The sequence below is a fragment of the Apis florea genome, unplaced genomic scaffold, assembly GCF_048593485.1.
Source record: "Apis florea isolate Af1SG1 unplaced genomic scaffold, ASM4859348v1 contig_3081_pilon, whole genome shotgun sequence".
Lineage (NCBI taxonomy): Eukaryota > Metazoa > Arthropoda > Insecta > Hymenoptera > Apidae > Apis > Apis florea.
The window spans coordinates 5365245-5385914 of NW_028256703.1; the positions used below are offsets into that span (position 1 = coordinate 5365245).

General features: G+C 44.4%; 1 protein-coding gene across 12 annotated transcripts in view; it reads left to right on the forward strand.

Moving 5' to 3' along the window:
* Window positions 1-20670, forward strand: part of Lar (tyrosine-protein phosphatase Lar) — a 204905-nt gene that overhangs the window by 174864 nt on the left and 9371 nt on the right. For 6 of the 12 annotated variants that reach the window (XM_086909097.1, XM_086909103.1, XM_086909096.1 and 3 more), the window contains 9 exons: window positions 4000-4110; window positions 4609-4884; window positions 5378-5662; window positions 6810-6833; window positions 7566-7666; window positions 7754-8083; window positions 8260-8410; window positions 9850-10146; window positions 20505-20644. In XM_086909097.1, the coding sequence (XP_086765223.1) occupies window positions 4000-4110; window positions 4609-4884; window positions 5378-5662; window positions 6810-6833; window positions 7566-7666; window positions 7754-8083; window positions 8260-8410; window positions 9850-10146; window positions 20505-20644 (1715 nt within the window). Of the gene's footprint in view, window positions 1-3999; window positions 4111-4608; window positions 4885-5377; window positions 5663-6034; window positions 6171-6809; window positions 6834-7565; window positions 7667-7753; window positions 8084-8259; window positions 8411-9849; window positions 10147-20504; window positions 20645-20670 lie in introns of those variants that run through there. The other 6 variants (XM_086909098.1, XM_086909101.1, XM_086909105.1 and 3 more) reach the window with 4 other exon arrangements.

The window sequence follows — 20670 nt, forward strand, 5'->3', positions numbered from 1 at the left end:
GGGAGAATGGATGGAAGCGAAGGGAAGGGAGGGAAAGAAGAAGAATCGTGGAAAGACGGAACGATAACTCGTTTAACTTTTATCGCGTTGCCGTTCGTTTACCATCTCCGATAAACGTTAATAATAATAATAATAATAATAACGATAACGATGATAATAATAACAATGGAAAAGTGAAGCGAACCGGTGGAAGAGAAAGGAGGAAGAGGAGGAGATGGAAAACGAATTAACGAATCCAAGATTTTCAACCCTTTGTATTCTCCATCCGATTTCGCCCCGTCTCTCCCCGATTCATCGGGCGGGGAGGATATATATGTTATATATATATATTGTTGGAGGATAAAATGGAACGAGGGTGGAAACAAGGGGAAACAGAAAGGGACGCGTTACATTCGGACGACGCGGTCGCGAATCTCTATTTCCGTTTATCGCTTAAACGAGACAAATTAATTAAAGTCATACACGGGCGCGAGGTAGATAGGTGGGTAGGTGGGTAGGTAGGTAGGTAGGTAGGTAGGTAGGAACGAGCGAGCGACGGCGGCGTATTAAAATAACGCTCGCTTTGGTGAACGCCGACCACTTTACGATAATTGAAGGGGATTAAACCGACGCACGCGGATTCTCTCTCCACCATCCGAGATAAACCAATTTAATATTTCATTTAAGCTTTGTCACCGTTTATGGGGGCGGGGAGGGGGGGAAGACGCGGTAATCGCGTGCAACCGATATCGAGTCGCGCGGTCGAAAGGAAGAATCGTATTTTCCCCGCTTGTCGTAGACTCGTGGTGAAGGAGAGAGGGGCCGGTTCCTCGACGCTCGTAAAATTTAAAGGTAGAGGAAAGGAGAGAGATAGAAAGAGCAGCTCGACTCGAAGTTGGAAACAAGAGACGCCGCTTCTCTGCCTCTTCCTTCTCCTCTTTCCAAAACTCCCTCCCTTCGTCTTTGCCCCTATTTCCATTCCTTAATTCATATAATAAGCCGTAATAATCGCCTCGCCGATCGTTTCGCCCAACCTCTCTAATTGTCCTATAACGATGACGCGCGGTGGTCCGAGCCGAGAGGAGGGGAAATCGGTGTAACGGTAATGGCTGTTTCGTTTGGACGCGGCGTCGATTTATAAATTCCTCCCCCGAGGAGGATCGAACGATAAGTTTTAAAGCGAGAAGAGACGGGAGAGTCGCGTGGTGGATCCGGTCGTGGGCCGTGGGAAGAAGGAGAGGAGACGTTTTTTGGAAAGATTGGAGGGGAATATTTTTCCCTTCTCTCGACGAGGAGGAGGAGAAGAGAAGAGAAGGTTTCGCGCTCGATTAAAGGCTCGGTTCGGTGAGCGCGGCGAATAGAATGACAAAAAGGAAAGAGGTGGAGGAGGCGGAAACGTCAACGGGTAATTCGATTTCCTTTCTGACGCGACGCATTCCCTCGAATCCTCGCGAAAGACGTTTCATGCCCGCATAATCTTCCCGTCTCCCGTCATTCTCTCTCTCTCTCTTATATTTGCAAAGCGAGATTCTGACGTTAATGCGCCGCACTTGCAAACCTTCAACGAAACCCGAAATAGAGAAATGTTTGCGGAAGAGAAGATGGGAGGAGCAGTTGGAAACGCGACGTTTCGCGAGTTTCCCTTCCCTCCGATCGTGGGAAGGGGAGGAGAAGCGAAGTTGGTACGCGTGGAACAACGATCGTTCGTGCAAAGGGTTTGATAAAACCGATGATACTCGACCTGCGATAATTAATACTCGACTCGTATATATATTTTTATTTTTCTTTTCTTTTTTTTTTTTTTGATCGAGAGCGAGAAAGTCGGTTCCACGCGAGCTCCCTTCGTTCTCGAGCTCTACTCGTCGTCGTTTCGAGGAGGGGGAAGGACGCGCGATGGAACCATAGCGTAAACACGGTATTTTTTCCCCGTTTTTTGTATTTTGACCGAATCGGAAGGCGCGCCGTTGGAAAAGCATCGGATACGAGCCATTACCTCGCGTCTCCCCTTTATCCGTTTTTCGTTCCACTTCAACCGACCTCTCTCGCGTGAATATTTTCCGATAATTATAATTGACTTTTTTTACGCGGTCGATGCGCTACTACCATCCACCCCGACCGAGCGTAATTATGAAAGCAATTAAAATCGTTGGCGAATTACTCGCCTCTCCCCCCCCCTTCCTTACGGAGGAGGAGGAGGAGGAGGAGGAGGAGAGCAGAGATATAAAGCGTAGCGCGAGTATATATACACCCTCGAGGTAAACATATTTTCCGTTCCCATTCTATCCGCGCGATCGAATCGAACGCGTTCGTCTTTCCAAGTCGTATCCGATTCCATTCCCCCCCGCCCCTCCATCCGAACGCGTGCTCGCGGAGCGAGCGAACAACGGTCAACCCGTATCGAAGGCTGCGAACGAACTGCCGCTCGCGTTCGTCTTCCGCTCGTATCATAATACGAGATATTTCAATATTGGCGAGTAAACACGCGCAAATACTTTCCGCGTTTCTTGGAAGGAACGGGAAGGACGAGTCGCGTATTTACAACGCGTTCGCGTCGCGTTCTCTCGCCGAATGCTTTCGAATTCGGGAGAGGGGGAAAGTATTCCCTCGGGGAAAGCGTCCCGATCTTGCGGAAAAAGTGGGGCGGAAAATTTTCAACGGAAATCGTCGATTCGAAGCTATATAGCTTATAGGAACAATTGGTCCGATAAGAAGGAATGGCCTTCCTTTTCCACGCGGTGGAAAAATAAATCTGTTTCGCGCGCATCCGCGTCGTTATCCCGAGTTTTACCTGCGGAATAATCGGGTTAACGCGCCGCCTCTCGACGTCTCGATGACTCGGGAATAGCCGCGCGATATTTGTTCGAAACCGATAACCGACGATTAATCTCTGATCGTCGTCCCCCCCGATTTTCTCTCTCTCTCTCTCTCTCTTCGCCTCGTCTCGAAGCAATTGGAAATTTAGCCAGTCGCAGGGCCGGCGAGGTCTTAAGTTTTTCGCAGTCGCGCTAACAAGTCGTGCACGTGACTGGATGGAGGGAGAGGGGATAACGATACGACCGCGCGTTCCTTCCTGGTCAACTTGCTCGTAGAAATTGTAGATGAGGCTCGATTACGTATTCCGATCGTACGCGATATCAAACTGCCTGGCTTCTCCTGCCTCGTGATGGAGTGTTTTCTCGACCCTCGACCCCTTCCCTTCTCTCTCTCTCTCTCTCTCTGCGCTCGGTCATCGAAGTTAGCTACGAGGAAAGCTTAGGAATGCACACACGAGCGACACATCCGCCTCGTGGGGAAATATTTAAACTAGTAGGGGTCGGTATGGAGGAGGGGGAGGAGCGCGTGCACTGGTTGGTTCGCGAAAGGGAAGAAGATCTCTCGTACGCGGAGGAAATGGGCGAAAGATTACGCGGCGCGGATCTCGGTCGGAAGAAGGATCCGTTTTGATTTCCCTTCTGTTGTTCCGCGCGTTCTAGAGGCAGCCATTAATTCTCATCGTTAATTATCATGGTCGCGTTCGATAAAACACGGACGTGGAAAGGATGGAAAACAAGCTCGGTGATCCGTCGTGTTTACTTTGCGAACGAGTGGCGGGGTTGGCGTGGCGAAAGAAGGGAGGGAAGCCGAGAACGGGTGCGGAAGAAATTCTCGTGGGGGAGAAGGAAGGAAGGAAGGGAGAGAAGCGGGGAGAGATTGGAAACGGGGGTTGAATTATACTACCGAAGGAGTGACGTCTACGGAGATAATCACACGCCTCGTAACAGCCAGTTCATCATCGTGGTATCGTGCTTAAGGGCTTGATGCATCGTGGAAATCGCGCACGAAACCGACCCTCGTACGGAAACTCGAATATATATATATATAGATAGTTCTAGACTCGAAATCTTTCCAACTCTTTCGTTCGTGTGTCGTCTATCGATTCGATCGAAAAAGATCGTGTTCGTTGTTGCGTGCGTTATTACGAGCGATAACGATGACGATATGTGTGTGTGTGTGTGTGTAACGAGGATGGGATTTTTTCAGGAGCGTTGCAAATCACCGGATCCGACGTGAACGATCAAGGAAAGTACGAGTGCGTGGCGAACAATTCGGTGGGCACCGAGTACTCGAAATCCGCCATGCTCTACGTGAAAGGTTGGTATCTTCCCTCTGTCCTCCACTCGAATCGTCGTTCACCACCGTTTTTGCGTGGCAAAAACCCGTGTAACGCGAGATTCGCGGCATTAAACCCCCCTCCGCTCCTCCCACTTTTCCCGTTTTCCCATGAAAATTAATGCCACGTAGTTAAAGCGTAATTAAACTAAGCTGACGGCACAAAGGATTCGCGCGCTTGAAATCGCGTCGCAAATATTATGACGCGGCATTTCTTGCGGTGGTCGAGAAACCGCCTCTGTGCTCGTCCCTCGAGATTCGAGTATCGCGTAATCAAATGCACGGCTCCCGACAGTTTGTTTCTCGAGCCGTATGCGCGTTGTTAATTGGCACGGGATAGCACTCCCCTCCCGACCAATCCGGAATTCATCTTCTCCCCCCTCCCCCCCCCCCTCATTCTTTTTCCAAACCAAAATGAAAAAAGAACAAAAGAAAGTTTCCGTTCTGTGTTTCTCTGATTCTCGATAACAACGATCGCAGTTCGACGCGTTGCGCCCAGTTTCTCCATACCACCGCCCGCTGTCAGCGAAGTGATGCTCGGCGCTTCTTTGAACTTGACCTGCGTCGCCGTCGGATCCCCGATGCCGTACGTGAAATGGAAGAAAGGCCCGTCCTTGGATCTCACCCCGGAGGACAATCTTCCAGTCGGTAGAAACGTGTTGATGCTCACCGACATCAAGGAGACAGCCAACTATACGTGCACCGCAGCCAGCGATCTCGGCGTCATAGAGGTTACGTCGATGGTGAAAGTTCAATGTTCGTATCGCATCCTATATCGCGGACGCCGTCGTGTCTCCTATCGCCTCGTATCGTATCCCATCCTATCGTATAGTATCGTATCGTATCGTATCGTATCCAGATGGATCGAGATGGATCGAAATCCTCGTGTAAATCCTCGGAGATCACGCGCGCGCGCACCGACATATCGGACTACGTAACGTAACGTAACGTAACGTAAAACGATCAATCACGCGGATCGGTGTGCGCGGACCGTGTTCGAAAGCGGAATACGAGGTTGTGTACGAGGTTGTATACGACTACGATTACGTCGACGACGACGACGACGACGACGACGACGACGAAGCGAACGAGAACGGAGCGAGAGCGTGCGAGAGCACCGGCCGATTCCGATCGATCCGGTTTGCGCGAAAAGATCCGGTCGTTGGAGGGGACGATCGCGTCATGGGGGGAGGGAAGAAAAATCATGGAGACGTGGAATTATTAATGAACGGAACGTGATGAATTTTAGCTCTGCCCGGGCCTGCGGAGAACGTTCAAGTGTCGGACATCACGGCAACCTCCGTGAAGCTGACTTGGTCCTACAAAGATCCGGACGAGGTCCAATACTACGTGATTCAACACAAGCCGAAGCACGTGAATCAAGCGTTCGCCGAGATATCGGGCATCACGACCATGTACTATCACGTGCGGAGCCTCAGCCCCTACACCGAATACGAACTTTACGTGATAGTGGTGAACGCGATTGGGCGTGGTCCCCCGAGTGCCCCTGTGACGGTCACCACTGGAGAAACGAGTCAGTATTTCCTTTTCCTCCTTACCAGCCCGCAACCCCACCCCAAATATCACCCGTATATTTTCTTTCACTCATTTTATTATTCATTGGCGCGCGCGTCCGTTCGCGCGCGCTTCTTCTCCTCTCCGAAAATTTTGCATATTTTCGTTTGAGCGCGCGTTTGTCGTCCCATCGTCGAGAAATACGCTCCGGGATATCCGGCGCGCGTTTCGAATCACGATCGAACGAAAACTTTGCGCGACTCTGCGCGATATCTCGTGACGATGAAATATCGTGACGAGTTTACCCAGAAATGGAATGGACGGCCAGCTTTTTTCCCGCGTACCGCGTACTCGCGGCAAAAGATTGCTTGTTACCGACCGACCGACCGACCGATCGCGTACCAATTTTTGCACGTAGATAATGTTTTTTGCACCACCAAAGGAGGAACAAGTTTTGATACAAGTTTTTGAGGGAAATTATACCTTTTTTTCCATGCTGTCCGTCGTGGACGCACGCGTTGATTCATGTAAGTGACAAGACATTTTTTTTCACCTACCACTACTACCAATCCCCCACCCCACCCTCCCTCTCTTTCTTCTCTCTCTCTCTCTCTCTCTCTCTCTCTCTCTCTCTCTCTCTCTCTCTCTCTCTCTCTCTCTCTCTCTCTCTCTCTCTCTCTCTCTCTCTCTCTCTCTCTCTCTCTCTCTCTCTCTCTCTCTCTCTCTCTCTGTCTGTCTCTCTGTGTCGCACCATGTGTTAGTGTTTTTGTCGGATCGTGTTCGCCGCGTCCTTCGCCGCGCTTCGACGTCCGACGTTTCGCTCTGCATTTTTCTCGTCTCTGTCTTTCCCCCTACCCCCTCTGTATCTCTTTATCATCACCACTACCACCATCACCACCGTCATCGTCGCCTTCGCCCCCCCCCCACCCCTCCCCTTCGAGTCTCTCCGTCTCTTTCCTGAACGAAAGAGCGAAACCAATACGCGGGGAGACGAAAGCACGCGAAATTGCACCTTTCCTCGATAAAAGTAGCGCACTCTGTTCGCACCTCGTGAAAATACGAACGCAAACATACGTAAGATTCGTATTTTCATCGTGCATTATATACCATTTAATTCACATTTAATGGTTTCATCGAAAATAATCGTTCATCCTTTTTTTCAATAGCGGAATCGACAAATGGAGGTGCCAGTAAGTTTTCAATCATCAATACTAAGAGTGCTGTAGCAAACGTACTTTCTCTTCTCATTTTTCACACGTTTTTTTTCTTCTTCTTTTCTATTTTTTCTCTCTTTCTTTTTCTCTATCTCTCTAATATATGTATAAATATATATATATATATATTTTTCGTTTCATGCTCTGTCGTTTTGATTTTTCATTTTTTTTTTCTTTCTTATTTTTGTTTCTCTCTCTCTCTCTATTTTTTTTATTCTTTTCGCCCCCTCCCCCTCTCCCCCCCAATTCTTTGTGTTTTTGTTCATTCGAGGCACACGTACGTTGTTTCGTTTTGCACCCGCACACTCATCGAAACGAACTAATCAATCGCAACAAGATACAACACACGCTGTTTCCTTGATTCTTTTCGTTGAATTTTATTCCTTTCTTTGATAAATTGCACAATTTAATCACGATATCTCGAATGTCGTAGAGGATGATTTGATTTTTTTTTTCCTTTTTCCTTTTCTTTTTTTTCTTTTTTTTTTTTTATACTTGGAATTTCTGTTTCTCGTTCTGGTTTATTTCTTACGGTGTATTTCTCTTTTTCTCTCTCTCTCTCTCTCGAGGGGTGTACTCTCTACTCACTACTCTCCTGTCCGGTGACTAACTAGATTGACTCGTCCACTCGTAGAAAACGTTCCGATTCGAGAGGATTGGAAAAAAAAAAAAAAAAAATCCAAGGATAATTTCTTCGTTTCTTCGTAGAACCGGGTACCGCACCGCGGAAGGTTCAAGCCCGGCCATTGAGCTCGAGCACGATGGTGATACAATGGGTCGAGCCAGAGACACCGAACGGGCAAGTGACGGTTAGTTTTCTCAAACGACTCGTTCTCTTCCATCCATCCATCCATCTGGATCGATCTTTCCAATCTCTTTGCTCTCTTCCTTTGCAGGGTTACAAGATATACTACACGACGGATCCGAATCAACCGATGGCCTCCTGGAAGTATCAGATGGTTGACAACAATCAACTGACCACCATCTCGGATCTGGACACCCACACGATATACACGATTCGGGTGCAGGCGTTGACGAGCGTCGGCCCCGGCCCATTGAGCACACCCGTCCAGATTAAGACGCAACAAGGGGTACCGAGCCAACCGGAGATGTTGACCGCGATAGATATCGGGGAGACCACGGTAACCCTCCAGTGGAATAAACCTATTCATAGCGCGGAAAATATTCTCAGCTATGAATTGTATTGGAACGATACTTACGCTCAGGTGGGTCAACATCGACGTTTTTCTCTCTCTCTCTCTCTCTCTCTCTTTCCGCTTCTCTCCTACTCCCCTCCCTCTCCCCCTCTCTCTTCCCGGAAAATCGAAAAGGAGAACAGCCACGCTCAATATACGCGTCCGTGGTTGCGTGAACGATCGGTCGGGATCGCGATCGATTTCAGGAGAAGCATCATCGCAGGATACCGGTGACCGAGAACTACACGTTGACCGGCCTCTATCCGAACACCTTGTACTACGTTTGGCTGGCTGCTCGGAGTCAACGGGGGGAAGGAGCTACGACGATACCGTATCCGGTTCGCACGAAGCAGTACGGTAAGCAGATAATCAAACGAACGAGCGAGAAAAGCGGAAAGGAAATGGAGGAGGAAAAAGAAAAGAAAGAAAGAAAAAAAAGAAAAAAAAAAAAAAATAAGAGTGAATTCACGCAGCGAGGAGTGCCGATTAAAAATCGATTCGCGATTGTTCGAGGCGAGGAATAGAGCGGGAGGGAGGGAGGGAGGGGGGCGGAGGGGAGGGGGGAAAGGGGACGAAAATAAAAAGAGTTTAAATATCATTTCGCGATGAATCGCGAGATATAGTCGCAAACGAACGCAATCGCGAATCGTTTTGGCACGGCAGGTAGGAGGTGCTGTAGAGTTAGAGACGCTCCCGCAAGTAGCGTAAGCTAAATAAATTAATCCGCAACACCTTTCGATATTCAGAGACGATGGACCGATGATGATTCGTATGATCGCGTATTCGTGTTTGGGGACGGACGATGGATGGATGGGTGGGTGGGTGGGTGGGTGGGTGGGAGGGGGAAAAAAAAAAATGAGAAAAGAGAAGACGGAAGATAGAGAGTATCGTTGAAATCGTGAAGTGTGGGAGAGTGAGAATGATTGCATGCGTTGCAAATAAGACAAGCCGTTTTTGGATGCCACTTTATATATATATATATATATATATATCTATCTATATATATACGTACATATCATTACATATAAATTGCACTAAGCACTGCATCGATATATGTGTGCATTTTGGGCACCTCTTTTCATTCTTGATAACGTATGGTTTACGTCCGTTCTTCAGTTTTCTTTTTTTTTTTAATTGTCTCTTGTCTCCTTGTCTCTCGATCGAGGCACCACGTTAACTCAACGCGATATATAATGATATACGCGCGAGTTAACGGATCGGGAAATTTCTCTAATCACGTAATTTTTCGACTGTTCAAGGATCGACTCGTGAGTTTTTCCTTGAGATTGATTCGTACCTCTCTCTCTCTCTCTCTCTCTCTCTCTCTCTCTCTCTTTCTCTTTTTCTCTCTTTGTACCTTAACCAGTTACAATTCAATCACGCAAACTTTTTAAGTTTTCGATCCCTCTTCGTCGTATCTTATTGGTCAAGTTCGAACGCGTCTCGATTTCGAAGCCGGTGGTCGAGTCGATCGAATCGAGATCGCGAATACTTGTTTCTCAATTTCCACGGGATACGCGGATATATATATATATATCCGCGATATCTATCTATCTGTCTCTATATCCAACGATGTCTCGAGTTGGAAGGAATCTCGGGCGTGACTCGATTCTCGTAATTAGTCGCGATCGTTCTATGACCGATGATCGACGATATTTCCCTACCTACGTTTTTCGTTTCTTTTTCTATTTTTTTTTTATTTCTCTCTTTCTCTCTTTCTGTCTCTCTCTGTCTGTCTCTCTCTCTCTCTCTCTCTGTCTCCCTCTCTCCCTCCCCTACAACTGAGTGTTATACAGTCCCCGGGGCTCCGCCTCGCAATGTAAGCGGAGAAGCGGTCAGCCCGACCTCCATACGGGTAACATGGGAACCACCGCCTGCCGATCGATCGAACGGAAGGATCGCGTACTACAAGCTGCAAGTGGTCGAGAGCGGACGCTCCGACTCGGAGGCGAAAGTTATCAAACTGAATGACACGCAATTCGTGTTGGACGAACTGAAAAAGTGGACCGAGTATCGGATTTGGGTATTGGCCGGGACCAGCGTAGGTGACGGACCTCCGAGTTATCCTATCTCTGTCAGAACTCACGAGGACGGTATGTATCATTGACGCTCACTCATATTTTTCCTTAACGTTTACTCGAACCAAGGTTTGGGAGAGGTGGCGTTCGAAAAGGTGGCGCGATTCCCTTCTCCCGCTCGTTTTCGAAATCGCGAGAATTATGAACTCACGAAGAAGGAAGACGAGAGAAACGACGAATAGATCTCCTCGCCAAATTTGAAGGAGGAGGATTTTCGACCGCCACGCTTCCCATTCCAATGTTATTTGATACTTTTGCGAAGGCGATGTATCGCGACAGAACGTTCATCGCGCAAGAGCCAAAAATATAAAAGCCCGCCAAAAGAGTCAGTCAGTCCGAACGGTGATACGCGTGATTCCAGTGCCGGTTGCGATCGCAATATATCGATCCCGATTCTCAACTCGATGATACGATTCGCTCTATCCTTCGACCGTCTACATCTATGTATGTATAATAAAAATCTGTGTATTAAACGTTTAATATCTTCGATTTCAGATTCCGCCGATATCGTATTATTATTATTATTATTATTATCATTATTATTATTATTATTATTCACTTCCCCAATTCAAAACCGACTTTGAACCGATTCCTTTTCTCTTTTCGATTATCTCTCGCACTCTCTCTCTCTCTCTCTCATATTTCTTCATTCTCTCACACATCTCTCTCTCTCTTTATCTCTCTCTCTCTCTCTCTCTCTCTTTCTTTTTTTTTTTATTTCGGTTCCGATTCATTTATCCGACAACGTTTTCTCCTGTGTTTCCTCCGTTTTAGATTGAATATTATCGTTGTATTTTTTTTTTTTTTTTTTTTTTTTTTTCCGTTTCGTTCGATTCCACTGAATTATATCATTATATTATTTTACGTTACGTTGCCATTATTATTATTGTTATTATTCTATATTGTATCATATCACATTATATTATATTGTATCGTATTGTATAATACGTATAAAGCTTCTCCTCTCAGGCCACTTTTGCGTTTCAGTTACGCTTTCGAGAAACGAACTGTCGACTCAGCCTTGTCGTGGCAACAGAGAAGATACCAGGACGAACACGCGGCCCTTTTTTTCCGTTCCAAATCGTTCCAAAAAAAACGCGATCCGATTTTTTGTCGCGCGAACGTAAGTTTTTTGAACGCGCGCACCTCAATTTTTTTCAAGTTTCTTCCCCTTTCAAAGGTGAACAACGGGTCCACTCGTCGAACACCAACTCTTCCTATCGCTTCTACGCCCCGCCATCTTCCCGACTTCCCTACGTCTGCCTACGTCTGTGTATGTGTACTCTCTTCCTCCCCTCCCCCTCCCGACCCCTTTGCTTTTTGACTCTCCTTTTTGGACGCGGGACGCGGCACTTGCGTGACGAGACGCGAAATCATGTTGGCCCTAATTTTTTGGCTGGCGAGATTTTATATTTTTGGAATTTTTGCGATTACAACGATCTTCCATGAATTTATTCTATACTCCTATAAAGCCCCGAAATTTTCCCCACTGGAGTGCCCCAGACCTTTTTTCCAGGTGGTGCACGCAGCCACGGATTTTTCAGAAGCTGATACACAATTTTTGAGCTCAGCTACTGTGCTATATACTTTTGCCGTACAAAAGACAAAAAAAAAAAAAGAAAAAAGAAAAAAGAAAAAAAAAAAGAAAGAAAAAAAAAGAAAAAGAAAAAAAAGAAAAAAGAAAAGAAAAGAAAAGAAAAGAAAAAAGGCAAAAAAGAGAAAAAAAGAAAAAAGATACGCACGAGGAAACGTATTTTCTTACATATATTTTTTACAGGGCCTAATCGCAACTCTACCCTTACACGTTGTTGCCGTTGGTTTCCCCCCCCCCCCTCCCCTATGCCCCCTAACTTTTGAAACTTGGATACCACCCCATATTAACACGTTAATTAATAACTTAATAATTATACTGATTCACGTGTTTTTGTCTTTCCTTAAAGCATTTGCAGGAGGATGATCCAGGTTTTGAACAGCTAGTTTTTAAGATTTATTCGCACTAACGTAATAATACCGATTGTCTCATGTTATGTATTCATAACACTACTTAATGTTCTTTCTGGTGGTATATAACCGTGATTATTACGTCACGTAAAGATGTTTCGTTTCTCTCTTTAGTTTCGTTGACTCACTCTTGCCACGTGTTACGAAGATAGAGGCCAAGCTAATCGTCCTCACTAGTCCTTCACGGCGTTATTTTTACCGTTCCGAAGGAAAATTCAACCTATGTTTGCTCTCCCTCGAATCTCGGTTCACCAACGTACGCGCTTATATCGGACGGGGAAGTAACGTCCGTGAACGAGGGCGGCAGCTTGCCGATGAAACGCTTACGTGTGTATATATACATATGTGTATGTATATATGTATATACGTAAAAAAAAAAAAAAAAAAAAAAAAGAAAAGAAAAGAAAAACAAAAGAAAAAGAAAAAGAAAAGAAGAAGGTATCGCGAAAATGGCGAAAATTCCCGTTTCTTCCTTCGTTTCGCCATATACCTATATATACATACATATGTATATATATATATGTATAAATACAAATATTTTACATATCATATATATATGTATATATACATATATAATATATTTCTATATCTCTGATATATAAGGCTCTTTTGTCTTTAGTTAAAATTTAGTTCTACCTATCGTTTGCACATGTTTAGAGCATGCCTTCGTTTGTTTATCGATCCCCTTCGGTCTCATCGATATCCTTTCTCCGCCCGATCATCTTTTTATCCCGGAAATATCCTCGAAGAATCCACAACTCGGTAACAAACTCCCTACTACTACTACTACTACTATCACTACTACTACTACTACTACTATTACTACTTACTACTACTACTACTACTACTACTACTCCCCCTTCCGGAAAGAACCGTCGAGCTGCTGTCGAGTCTGCGATATCGAACACCACCGCTCCACCGAACGTCTCCTATGAATGGCATGCCGATGCACGAAGAAATTTTGCTTTTCGTTTCTCTTTCGAATCTCTCCTTTCCTGTTTTCCCGATTCGATACCCGGACTCGCAACTCGGTTCGGTATCGTCCTTAACCCCCTGCATGATGTACGACCAGATTTTTTAACCCTCCATCTCTCCTCTCCATCCGACATCCACACACCGTCCGACCCGATCGATCCCTCGAATCTCGAGCGAAAGCGAAAAGAGGGGGGAGGGGATATAGTCGGACGAAATCGATAACGAGAGATCGATGGAAAATCTCTTTTCCATCCCTCCCTCTCTCTTCCCCTCAGGGAGGACAGTTGTGCGTGGTCGTCGAACTACTCGCTCTTTTGTCTTTGAAAAATAATCGAAGATTCCGGCGAAAATCGGAATCATTTGTCGCGAGGAAGGGGCATTGTGGAAGCGTCGCGATTGTCGCGAATCTCTAACGACGTTCCCTCGAACCTTTTACGCTCGAGCTCGACGTTTACGGACCGACCGAGGATCTCCTCCTCTTTCTCTCTCTTTCTCTCTCTCTCTCTCTCTTTCTCTTTCTCTTTCGTTTCACCATTTCTCCAGTTTTTCCCACTTCCTCCCACGCATTGTCCCGTTTACGGATCCTCGTCACCACCACCACCACCATCACCTCTCGCAACAGCAGACTCGGCAAAGCGAGGCGGAACGATAAAAAGCACTGCTGAAAGCACCCTGCCGTGTAAGCTCGCACATTATCAAAGCACAAAAGTTCTTCACCGTCGTATATACGTATACTCGTTCGTTATTGTTATTGTCGCCGCCTAGTACCGCCTACTACCAATATATATATAATTATAATTGTATCGTCCCACGAACGTGTTATCGATATATATATTATATATACGCATATGTACGTACGTACACGGAAAATTTGATATATAATGTATATATTGGATTATCGTCTTTACGAGTGTATGCACGGGGCACCACGGTAAAAGGTATATTTTTCATGCGGGCACGGTTTTATCTCGCACCCACCACGCACGCATGTAAAGTCGCACACGCGTGTCATGCACGAAAAAGAAAAAAAGAAAACAGGAAATAAAAATAAAGCAGGAGGAGGAGGAGGAGGAGGAGGAGGAAGAGGAAGTGGTGTCGGAGATGGTGTTACGTACGTACGTATCTACGCACGAAGCTACGCGCGCACGCAGACGCGTCTCTCTAGCTGTGCACTACCATCACCACTATCGCTACCACCATCACTAACGTTCGAAATGCAAAAGCTTCGCTTCACCCGACCACCAGCCAAAAAGCACAGCCGCGTGCACTCGGCCATGTATATAGAAGGGGGGAGGGAGGGTGGGTGGCGTGTGTATACGTACGTACGCACCTATTCGAGACCGATTCGTGCGTGGACAAGCGCGGGCGACTCTATGCGCACCCCCATCGTACACGTATAGCAATATCTAAGCGATATGTTAGGCATATATATATATATATATATATATAGTGTATTCACACCGTGTTCGAAACAGCACCGTATTTCGCAGCGCACCCATTATTATTATCGCTATATATTCACGTGTTTCTATATATATATATATATATATATATAAATATCAATTGTCACACTCGATTGCGATATATCGTGTCGAGCACCTGCACTGAGAGCACCCTTGATCGACGAGCACCCACTCACCGAGAGTTCGACTTCGCTTGCAACTAACTTGATCACAACTTACGCGCCTTCTCCACGTGATCTCGATACGTCTACTACGTCTCCTACGTTTCTTATCAATCTTCCGTTAATAATATATTCGATCGATTCGAAGAGTGAGATGACGTATCGAGTTGACGTCGGGACGGTGCACGCGTGAATGCGTGAACGAATGTGTCGAGGAGTATATATATAATATACACAGGATGCGAGAGGATAATAAACGGTGTCACGAGTCGCGAGAGGAAAGGAAAGGACGTTGTTGTTGGAGAAGTACGAGAGAATAGTCTCGCGAACTATCTAGATTCGGTGGTGAATTACGCGCACGCAACGCGTAAGCTCTGCTGGAAGAGCTCTGCCGTTGTTGTTCGTATCGTGAAGAAGACGTTCACTTTGAAACATTTGAATACCAATATCCAATTTAATCTTTCCGATCGAATGTTGCCCCCATGTTCGATGCAACGAGATCACGAGCTCGCGTCAGCTCGAGCAAAGAGATTCGTCGATCCCGATCTCGATCGTCGAGATCAACGATGAACGATGATCAGCAATCTCTCTCTCTCTCTCTATATATATAAAATACGCACGAGTTATTATATCGTGAAATTTCTTACACTCACCGAGCTCGTTGGAATGATACATAATCGTTATATACACCAAAACCTTTTCTATTCTTATATACTGTTTATACGTGCACCTTCGTTCTTTGCATGCAATTCATCGACCTACTTTCTTTTTTTTTTTTTTCCATCTTCTGCCTCTTTGTAATTTAACTTATCGTATCTTTGATATTGATAATTACGTATTTTATTCTAAATTTACACTCATACACACACATACACAAACTTATATATATATATATTTTATATATATCACGCATTCCAACATTTTTATATCGATATAACCTTCACGTCTTCTCCTCTAAGTATATAGAAAGAATATATATATATTTTTTTTTATTCGTGTGCGTGTATGTCTATATGCGTGTGTGAATGCTTGCGTGCGTGCGTGCGTGCGTTTGCGTGTGTATGCACGCGCCTTTAATGTGTTGAAAGTTGAATTTGCAGGTCGGCTCGAATCGATGTTTCTCTTTTATATATATATATATATATCGGTTTCGAAGAAATCGAGCGATTAACGAACGGGATCCTCTCTTTCCGATGAAAAAACGGAAACTCTCCCCCCCCCCCTCATCTCCTAACTTCCATCGTTCCCATCGTTTCCTCCGGCAAACGCATGCTCCCCTCTTCTTTCTGCTTTCCTTCGATTCTATCCGTCGGTAGATGCGCGCCGATAAAACCAACAACTGAGAAACCGAGCGGAAATCCGATTAACTGGCGTATCGTGCATTCCCCGATTTTCTGCGACCGATCCGAAAAACGACGACGCGCTCCTCCCAATTACGCGTATATTTTGCGAAGAATCTCCCAGATTTTTGCGTGGGTGGATGCTGCTGATAAAATGGAAGGGAATAGAAGGGGGGAACGAAAAATAATTTTTTACCGTACTTACGAAAACGAACGAAACAAAATGATGCCCGCCGCGCCGCCCAGCCCCTTCTCTCTCTCTCTCTCTCTCTCTCTCTCTCTCTCTCTCTCTCTCTCTCTCTCTCTCTCTCTCTCTCTCTCTCTCTCTCTCTCTCTCTCTCTCTCTCTCTCTCTCGCGAAAAATCTCCCCGAAATATATATATGCGATAATACAAATTTTTTATCGAGCTAACGTTTTTTGCGGGTGACTTTTTGGAGTTGCAAAAGCGAAGTAATTTTTCCTCGAAAACATTCCACCTTACCGACTACGTATTCCCTTATCTATTCTATATATATATACATACATACATACATACATACGTACCGTACCGTACCGCGAATTTTTTTCGGTTCGCAAATTGAGACGAGTCACACTTTTTTTCCTTTTTCTCTCTCTCTCTCTCTCTCTCTCGCTCTCTCCACGATTTTAGATACACACGGATAGCGGTTCATACGTACCCGTACCATACACGATTCCAACCATTTCTTCTTACTTATGGTTTTTTCTTTCTAGCTTTCTTTTTAGTAGACATTTTTATCATAGGTCTTCCTTCTCTCGATGCCTCGTGCCGCGAGGGAAAGAACGCGAACGTGAACGCGAACGCGAAACGCGAAAGTTTTCTTCGTTCCCTTTCTTTCTCGCGTCGTCGTCGTCGTCGTCGTAGCCGCCGCCGTCTTTTTCCTTCGCCTTCGTTCCAATTCGGATGGGGGACGTATGAAAAGAAAAGAAAGGAGAAAAATTGGGAAAAATCTTTCTCTCGACGGCAGGAGGCAGGTGGACATGAGCCTTTAGTTATTTCATATTTGGAGTAGTGATTGCGCATGCCTAAAAGACAAGAAAAAAAAAAAAAAAATGAAAAAAAAAATAAAAAATAAAAAAGAAAGATATTCTCACATCTCCCGCCTCTCTGCGACCAACTGCAACCGAGGACCAAGCGATATTTTTCTATTTAACGATCGATTCGAAAGAGAACTTTGTCCACCGATGTTGCTCTACAGAGCGATAAAAAATATTACGGATAGAGCAGAGGGTGCGATTGGAATCGAGCGCGTGGGAGGGAGGGAACGAAAGAGTGAATGCGCGTGTGCGTGTTTCACTAGATAAACAGACGAAAAAATTCATACCTTTCTCTCTCTCTCTCTCTCTCTCTCTCTCTCTCTCTCTCTCTCTCTCTCTCTATCCAACTATTCTTTCTACGTCTACTCTTTCTCTCTTTCTCTTTCTTTCCATCTATCTATTTAATTACGTCCATTTCTCTTTCTTTCTATCCATTCAATTCTATTTCTACTCTCTCTTTCTCTTTCTTTCTGCCTCTACTCCCTTTCTCTTTCTTTCTGCCTCTACTCCCTTTCTCTTTCTTTCTGCCTCTAATCCCTTTCTCTTTCTTTCTGTCTCTACTCCCTTTCTCTTTCTATCTCTATTCTCTTTCTCTTTCTTTCTGCCTCTACTTCCTTTCTCTTTCTATCTCTACTCTCTTTCTCTTTCTTTCTGTCTCTATTTTTCTATCTTAATCAGAGCAAAAAAAAAAAAAAAAAAAAAAAAAAAAGAGAATAGCTGTAAAAGAGGTCATGTTGACGTTGATAATAATCAGTAGTATGCTACCCACTGATATGCCTAAATATATTAAATATTTAATAATTCTACTCAATATACGTGAGAAGTTGACACGAATTTTTACGAGATTTTTTTCCCACTTTTTTGGCGACTTTTGGGGCGCAGCTGTAAAAAGTGAGTATCCCTTAGCTCGTCTCGAATTGTGCCATAACTTTTCTTCTTCTTATATTTGATCATTTTCTTTGTCTCTCTCTCTCTCTCTCTCTTTCTCTCTTTTTTTTTTATTCTATATATATATCTATCTATCTATCTATCTATCTATCTATCTATCTATTTATATATATATATACGTATATATTATTTTTTTCTCTCTTTCTCTCTCTCTTCCTTTTCTCAGCTCTTTCGCATAGCGTTTTGTTTTTTCTCTGCGAGAGACCATTTTGAAGATGTTTTTTTCTTTTTTTTTTTTTTTTTTTTTTTTTTTTTGCTGCGATTGGCAAGCAAATACAATACAATTGAAATGAAAAACGTCTGAAAATTAAACGTCTGCGATTTGCGCGCTCGCCAAATTTGTTTTTTGCGTTACGTAGCAATTTTACGAGCGTTATAACTCACGATTACACTGTAACTGTACGCAAAAACATAAACGGATAGAGCAAAGATATATTCAGCGATCGAAGGAAACTTGTTCCGCATACCGAAACTGTGCAACGATCGTATTTGGCTTTTCTTTGTCGTACCTTCCTTGAGCAACGCATTTTTATTTTGCGATATACTTCGTAGAGGCTGCACTTATCATTCTCGTACGAAACCTAGATTTACATAGTCTTTCCTTTCTTTTCTCCTGTAAGTCTTTTTTTTTTCTTTTTTTCTCTCTCTCTCTCTCTCTCTCTCTCTCTCTCTCATTCGTTTTTCTGTAATGCCGATATTAATAAAGTTTCCAATACCGGATACTGGATTGTCCATGACCATGCATATTATACGTACGAATTACGATCCGCGTAAAAGAGATCGTCGTTGTCGTCGGTGTATATTCCGTATATTTCGGAATGGATGGGTTGGGGGGAGGGTGGAGGGGGGGGGGGAAGAATGTATCGAAATTGACGATTAATAATCGACTAAAAGAAAGAAAAGAAAGAAAAGAGGGGGAAGAAGAAGAAGAAGAAGAAGAAGAAGAAGAAGAAGAGGAGGAGGAGGAGGAGGAAGGAAAAGAAGAAGATGAAAACGAGAAACGTTGAATCGCAACGAATTAACGAAAGGGCTTTATCGATGTGGATATTTGTAAATTCGCGTAATACGTTTTGTCCATATCCTTGCACGTTTATCGAAAAAACACGATTGCACGATTTTGCTGGCACAGTTTTCATCCACACCCAGCACCAAAACGTTCATAGATCGCACATCTGTATATAGTTATATACGTGTACGTATACGAAACTACTTGGGTTTCGTTCGTCATGGACTCTCCAATATTGCTGTGTAGCATTATCGACCAACGTAACCACGCGCTTGCATCTCGATGACGTATTTATACGCGCGTATTCGTACATTCGCGTTCTCAAATCGAATGCAGAATAAAAACATACATTATTGGTATTCAAATGGAGGATTATCGTGCCGTAGGGACGTAGAGCATGAGGTACCGCGTACCTCGTAATATTGTTTGTACGTCGTTTTGTTCGTGTGCGATTGGTGGCATGTACATATTTTCCATTACTTTTTCTTTACTCTTTCTCTCTCTCTCTCTCTCTCTCTCTCTCTCTCTCTCTCTCTCTCTCTCTCTCTCTCTCTCATACACGCAAAACACACAAACACACTCTCTTTCACGCGCGCACACACACACACACACACGCACACACACATTATATATATCTATATATATCTCTAACTCTATCTGTTTCTCTTTCTCTTTTTATTCTCTTATTCTTACTCTCTTTCTCTTTTTCTTCTTCTTCCATTTTTATTTTTTTTATCGTTCATTTACGTATCTCCCTTCTATTCGTTTCGTATGATTTCGTTTCTCGCACGATTTTTCAATCGCTGTACGACGCTTTCGTTTTACCGTTTTTTTTTTTTTTTTTTTTTTTCTTTTTCGTTTCCTTTTTTGCAACTTCTGCTCTCCTTCTCTTTCGTTATTTATTACGAACGACGAACGACGAACGTTGTAACGGACCGATTATACCGTTTGACATGTTTAATTAAACAGCGGACAAAATATCTATCGTTATATTACGTTACCGCATAAAGAGTATCCAGTTTGTTACTTATTTGTCATTTATTCGCATCTATTCGTTTCGAGAAAATACGCATGCACTTGTACTCATGCTGCTATATACCTGTGTTTCTTAGTTCTCGCTTCTTCGTTCCTTTGGACGGACAACGTACAGTTTCATCCCCGCATAAATAACGTATTGTTTCTTTTTTTTTTTTTTTTTTTTTCTTAAATTTCTTTTACACTTTTCGGTTTATTTATTTACTTATTCATTTGTTTATATATTTTTTTTCAGGTTTTTTTCATATATATATATAGTTTAATCCCCCGCCCCCTCTTTCTCAGTGTGAGCGTGCGTACGTGAGCGTGCGATTGCGAGTGTGCGTGTGCGTGACACAGAGGCTCGGGGCGTCGAAGCGCACGAATTAACCGATGGTTGCGTTCCAGTGCCGGGTGATCCTCAAGACGTGAAAGTGACGCCGATCAATTCGACGGCGATACACGTCGAATGGAAACCGCCCAAGTCGAAAGAGCAAAACGGCGTGATCAGAGGTTATCACATACACGTGCAAGAAGTGAGGGAAGAGGTGAGCAAGCAGGCGATTCTTCGTAG